A 6390-nucleotide genomic window follows, 5' to 3' on the forward strand; every position below is an offset into this window, starting at 1 on the left:
ATGTTTTATACATAATCGGCTTGGGGACAATAATTTAATTCAGTTAACGTTTTAATATTACACGATTAAGTGAAGGCACTTCATAGCCGGGTTATAATACGAAGACAGGTTGTTTTAACACGTCAAAACAATTTCGAATTAAATACATTGATAAATTGTTAGGTTTTAATTAGAAACTTATTTGCACTCCTGTGAAGATTTTCAGTTGAAGTTCTATTTTTTCCTTCCAAAATTAAACTAAACAATAAAACAGTGTCATTCACATTTGGTGATTAACAAACAGAAATCATATCAATATGCATACATGCACGATAACGTTACGAAAGTTGCCAGTGCTGTTATATTTACATGGAATGTGGTCCATAGCAAAATGAGTTCAACATTTTCTATACAAGTCGCTGTGAAATATTTAATTTTATCCTATAAATTTCATCCTCTAAACGTTATTTTTCCATAACATATTTTTAACTGCTACGCTGTACTGTGTCGTTGGATACGCTAGAGACATTTTCGAATTATATCAAAATTATGTTGTATTTGAACAGATCAAATCATCTTTTCAATGAGTATTTAAAGTGAAATTTTAATAAATAACTACACAGAAATATTTCATTGGAAAAACCCAATAAGAAAGCAGAGAATGGCCCTTAAGATAAGTGCAATGACGTCGCGAACACATGGCCAGAAAGGATCTTCATTGATGTTCGTCATCTCTTTGTAAACTTTCATTTCTTCTTCTTCCGACATTTTCTTCTGGTCATCTTCCAATGTTGCTCTGCACACGAAAGCGTACACTCTCAACGCTAAGAAATGCTTTCCATCAGGTGTGGGACATGCTTAGGAGATGAGAAATTTATTTGGAAGTCTTATGAGTAGCAGTTTGCTGAGAAATAAATAAAGTTAATTAATTTCATTGAATATAATTGCATTGAAACTTCAAACTTTAGAACCTTGCTGCAAACACTCACTCTTAACTTCATTATTTGCCACCGCCATCTCATTAACGTTATTCCTTATTTCGGTTTTATTTTGTTCGTCAGAAGGAATTTCTTCAATTTTGTTCCATGCCATCCTGTCATTCGGAGGTGGTCTCAGCTTTCCTGCTCAACCATGTACCTCTCCACAGCTTCATGCAATTTGCCTTTCAATTGTTTTTGAGAAAATTTTGAAACAAGAATATTGTACAGTGAAAATGAAAAATGTTATTAATAATGACAACCTCATTCGGTGGTTTTGGTTTGCTGACGAAAGATGACTACAAAAGAAGGCAAAAGAAAAAAAGTTCAGATAGCGAACCGGTGTGGATATAATTTCAAATGGTATCGCATAGAAATCAATGGAAAGTTTCTGACTCATTTTTATAATAATATATTTATGCTTAAAATTTTTTTTCAGACGTATCAAATTCGTTCCGCTAATGAAAATAATCGGTTCTTGAAAAATTTATCTTTCAATTTCTAAGAGGATATGTGTACCTGAAAATTGTTGGACGCATTAACTCGAAGCAAATTTTAATTAGAGTTTAATTAATCAACCTAACGTAAAGAAATCTTTAAGTGAATTGCGGAAACTAGTAACCACCAGTCAAAACTCTACTGACTGACCAATATTTCATAAGAACTGGTTTCAACAGCGGATGCTTATTATTAGCCGCCAGACACGACTGCATCTCTTTTTTGTTGGTCATTTATAATTTTTCATAAATTCAATTGCTGATCTAGCATTTTTATTGCGCTGACTTTTATTTCTTTTATAGAAAACTTAAATTGATACGCACGTTTTAGTTTAAAATTTTAATTTAAAAAACAATGTCTCGACCTGATTTGGCAAAAAAATAAGAGCCACATGTTACTAAAATATTTTAATTAAATTATATGAAATGTAGTTAATAATGAAATTTTTTAGTTAAACTATCATTTAAACTAAACTTTATTTCAGTTAAATTATGCGGGAAACTGAAAAAAAAACAGTTAAACCATCAGTTTGCAACTTTTTAGTTAAACTATGCCCATCACTGCATATCGAAAATAATTTTGGCCACCTCCTACATTTGTCTAAATTCACCTCTGTGGTTGTACCATACTTCAATATTAATATTTTGACTATTTTGACTTTAAAATTAATTTATATTCAAATAAAAAACTGGGTGGTACTTAATCAATACTTCCAAGAGTAAAAAATGTATTTTATAAAAAATAGTTAAAATTTATATGTTTTATTGAGAAAAATTATGAAAAACTATTAATTGAAATTAAAGATTCTCACGAACAGTGGCGAATTTAGGGGGGGGGGGGGGCGAGGAGGCCATGGTACTTTGTTACCATCAGTTCAATTCAAGACAGCGTTAAATAATAAAAATTTTTTTTAAAAAAGATCGACTCTTTTTAACAATAAAAAATAACGCTGATTTGTTATATAAATTTGATACAAGTTAATTTCAGAAACTAATTCATATTTTAAACTTAAATTCATGTTTTCTTAGTATATTTCTTTTATTGAAAACAAATAATAACAAAAAGTAAATCATGTATATTATAGTCTTTACTTATTTAGACTTTTCATAATTTTATGTTTTGTTCGCAGTTCACATTTTATTCCATTTACGATTTGGCGCGTCTTATATTATGTTTTTGTGTTTCATAAAATCAGTTTGCATTTGTTTTAAATTCGTTTTAAATTTTAAAAAATGTAGTATTTTAAACTTTTTTCAACCGACTCCGGCAAAAAAACAGAAGCAGTGCGATGATCTCAATACAGTTGAGGCCCGTTAATAATGGTTATATCTAGTCTAGATATTTCATTAATTGCACATGAAATAATTTTGTTTATTTTCAACTACAAAAATTAGCAATAGGCTGAATAATAAAAACATTTTTTGGGATAGGGTTAATGCGTATCAGTCATTACCCGACTAGACTTGAATTAATTTTGTAGTATGTGTCAAACTAAATTCTATAACCTTAATATCCCAGTTTTCAAAGTCAAAGGTCTCAAAGTCAAAGTTTTCTAGATCCGCCCGTGCTCACGATGAACAATGACAAACTAAAACCTCTACATAATAACACAGAAATTAAGCAAATTTTTCAACTGCAAACAATGGAGTAATAATTCAAAAATTTGGCCAAAAGTTTAAAACCATCAAATCCATGTAACAATTTAATAAATATAACAAGATATTTTTCTATAAATTTAAAAGCTAAACTACAACGAATAATAAAATAGTAAAATTTTACAACTTCAAATAGTCAGCCTTCTCTACACTTCACAACACTTCACAAGCATAGCATAACTTTTCTAAACAGTCTCTCGCTTGCCACAGTCCGTCAGGTCGTCCCATAGTAATACAACCAAAACCTTTTCCATCTGAAGAATTCTTCCAATTAGTAAACGACTCGAATGGTGGTCTTTTTTTGCGAGCAGCTGTATGCCAGAGGTAACTCTTATCTGTCATTCTTCTACGACCTGCTGTCCAGAAAAGATCAGAGCAATCCTTGGCGGCGTCTGAGCAAAAATATCTTCATTTAATTTTAAATAGCAAAAAACTTTTCAACTTTATTTTTAATCAATCTAATAGAATGTCATTTTTATTTAAACATTTATAATATATATATATATATATATATATATATATATATATATATATTATATAACGCTAGTGTTCTCATCCTAAAATAGGTTTGAGTAAATTTAAAAGTTAGAAAAAAAATTTAAAAATTTTTTTAACTCTCAATTTTTTTTCAAACACTCAATGCAAGACTAACTCAATATAATAAAGTTTTTCAACTCTGTATTTTCTCCCCTGCCTCCCAATGTGGTAAGACCCCTGAATTTCTCATTACAGAATGCACGTGCTTTAAACCAATCGCCCGGTTCGTTTATCATGTATAATTTTGCTGTTGGATTTGGAAATGTGTTTGGAAGTTGATTCGGAAACTTGCTGTAGATCTCGAAATAATCTGACAAAACATTGGTCAAAACAATTATATCTTTTAATATTTTGTTCAAATAAATTATAAGCTTAGCGTTAAAAATGCAAAGCCTAAACTTTGCAAGTTTGTAAATGTGATAAAACATTGTTTAATAAGTTTACACAAAGTAGGCAAAACAAAATATTTTTCTGAAACTATTCATCAACATACTCACAAAATTTTATAAATCGGAATAAATGAAATGCGAACAGTAGAATATGCAGCACCTTCACTTCTGAAGAAGACAGTTTTCCTCTCGAGGTCCGGATGGATGGAGGTGATGTTGGCCAGATGGTCTTCTTGAATAAACGAACAGCCAACAGCAGCATCTTGATCAACGTCTTCGTACGCGAAACCTGTGCAGTTTTCTTCCAGACTGCATTTCAAGGAGCAGATCTTTTTTTGTTCACGATTTAAATTTTCGAAAATTTTTATGTCTTTTAAATCAAGTTCAAATTTAGATGGAAATGCGAAGTATGCGAAGTTGATCGCTCCGAACGATTTCGTGGACACAAAATAGTTTCGCGCGTCGGGGTTGGAAGAAAAAAATTTTTGTTGAGAATTTTTTTCAACTCTAACGAAGATCATACGTTCGAACAACATATCTGCTGAAGCATACAGCGATATCAACAATAATAACGGCATACTTTTTTCCATTTTTTTTATTAATTTGATTTATTTAATTCATTTATTCGATAGTTTAAATTTGCATTTTAAATTTTAAAGGTAATATTTTAAAATTTTCAAGTAATTCAGTTTGAAGAATAACTTTATAGCAGAACACCACGGATTGTGTTCGTCTTTAAATTGTTTTCTGTTGGTAGCTAAAAATATCTATCCAATCCCTACAACAGTAGACACGCACACACACACACACACACAACCACACACATGCAAACGGACACACATGTACACACACGTATTGAAAATTGGCCAAACAAACTTTGTTGCAACTTAAGCAATGTGTGTCTTTATGAATCTATGTTATGCATTCATGTACTTGTGTGTTCTATAAAGTTAAAAAGTAAAAATTGTGCTGGTAAAAATAAGATCGTGGAACAACAATATTATTCTGGCTTCTTCATTGATGGAGTAAAATTGGTAGTGCAGACGCTTTTGAGGAAGATAATATATAATCAACAAAAATTGTAGAAAATTTGAATATTTTTCAAAAATTTAAGTTTTTTCAAAGAAACTTTTAAGTTTAATAATTTGACCACTTTGGCATATCATAAGTTGTATAAGTATTGTTGAGAACACACCAACAATAATACATATAATGGAATAAATTTTGTTAACCTCAATACAACATTTTTTCAGTTTTAGACTTTTTACTTTAAAAACTTTTTTTTTCTCAACTTTTTTTGTTGGAATTCTGCACCACTAATTGATGTTTAGTTCAATCAAACAGAAGTGAATGCAGTTCATATTTTTTAGTTTTATCCGTTTTTTTAAATCATCGAACGGTTTAGAAACGAGCCACTTTCATGAGCACACAATCTTCGTGTCGGTAAGCTTCTTTCTCAGCAAATATGCCAGTGTGTTAAAGAACAGTTCTGATGATGTTTTTATTCTGTTATAGAAAGGTTTAAAGCTTATATTTAGTATATTTCAATTTTTTACTAAATGTGCTCATTCACGGTGGTTAATTAAACTCTATTTCAGAGAACGGCCTTTTATTGAGTGTACAATATTTCCATTGCTTTCACCAAAAGAACTAAAATATAAGCATTTTGAAACATTTCAAAACATTTTTCTGTTTACTCCAAACAGTCTTCAATTCACTTATTCAATCTAGTTCCTATTAATTTTATAAATTAAAGAAAAACTTATATATTTGGAGAATCTTATGGAACGATTTTGAATTGTTTTTTTATATTTTTGTATCTATATTTATTTTAAAAGTTGTTTTGCTAGTTCATTACAAAACATTCGATATAAAATACACGCTAAAAATTTTACACCTCTTTAATAAATCAATTGATTTTGACTATTAATATTTAATGCCAAAACTAGTGTAACTGTTGTGACTGGATGTTCATACGGATTTTTTAAAATCAATTTCAACATTTTGACGAAATATCACAGAAGATAGGCATCCTTAGACACCTGCCATCATCCCAATCCTTGCTCGTTTTCGGATCATGCCAAGGATTAAATACGACACTTTCCTAACATTCCGTCGGAATTTAATCTTAAAATCACGTTCTTCAAACTTAAAAGTATTTGTTTTTAATGCATTAGTAGATTATTTAAAAATTTGCCTCTCTGATTTTTAAAATATTATATTGTGAATCACCAACCAAATTATACAGTGTTACCTCTTACCAATATCATAACAAATTTATAGAATTCTCCAAATTACCAAATTCTGTTTTCAATAAACTTCAAATATGTTCGTTTTACTGATTTATTAATTAAA

General features: G+C 29.9%; 2 protein-coding genes across 2 annotated transcripts; both read right to left on the reverse strand.

The window, feature by feature from the left end:
• Positions 1-609: 609 nt before the first annotated feature.
• Positions 610-1687, reverse strand: HELRODRAFT_174003 (hypothetical protein; the record flags this gene model as incomplete). The annotated part of the gene is made up of 3 exons (XM_009020560.1): positions 610-836; positions 969-1072; positions 1605-1687. The coding sequence occupies 3 exons, from the start codon at positions 1685-1687 to the stop codon at positions 610-612; spliced, it is 414 nt and encodes a 137-aa protein (XP_009018808.1).
• Positions 1688-3262: 1575 nt separating this feature from the next.
• On the reverse strand, positions 3263-4748 carry HELRODRAFT_192116 (hypothetical protein; the record flags this gene model as incomplete). The annotated part of the gene is made up of 3 exons (XM_009020561.1): positions 4196-4748; positions 3762-3956; positions 3263-3501 (listed from the first exon to the last, which is right to left on the reverse strand). Exons 1-3 carry the CDS (start codon positions 4623-4625, stop codon positions 3263-3265), a joined length of 864 nt encoding a protein of 287 aa, XP_009018809.1. The 5' UTR covers positions 4626-4748.
• Between the last annotated feature and the right edge of the window lie 1642 nt (positions 4749-6390).

Source organism: Helobdella robusta (genome assembly GCF_000326865.2).
Source record: "Helobdella robusta unplaced genomic scaffold HELROscaffold_28, whole genome shotgun sequence".
Taxonomy (NCBI): domain Eukaryota; kingdom Metazoa; phylum Annelida; class Clitellata; order Rhynchobdellida; family Glossiphoniidae; genus Helobdella; species Helobdella robusta.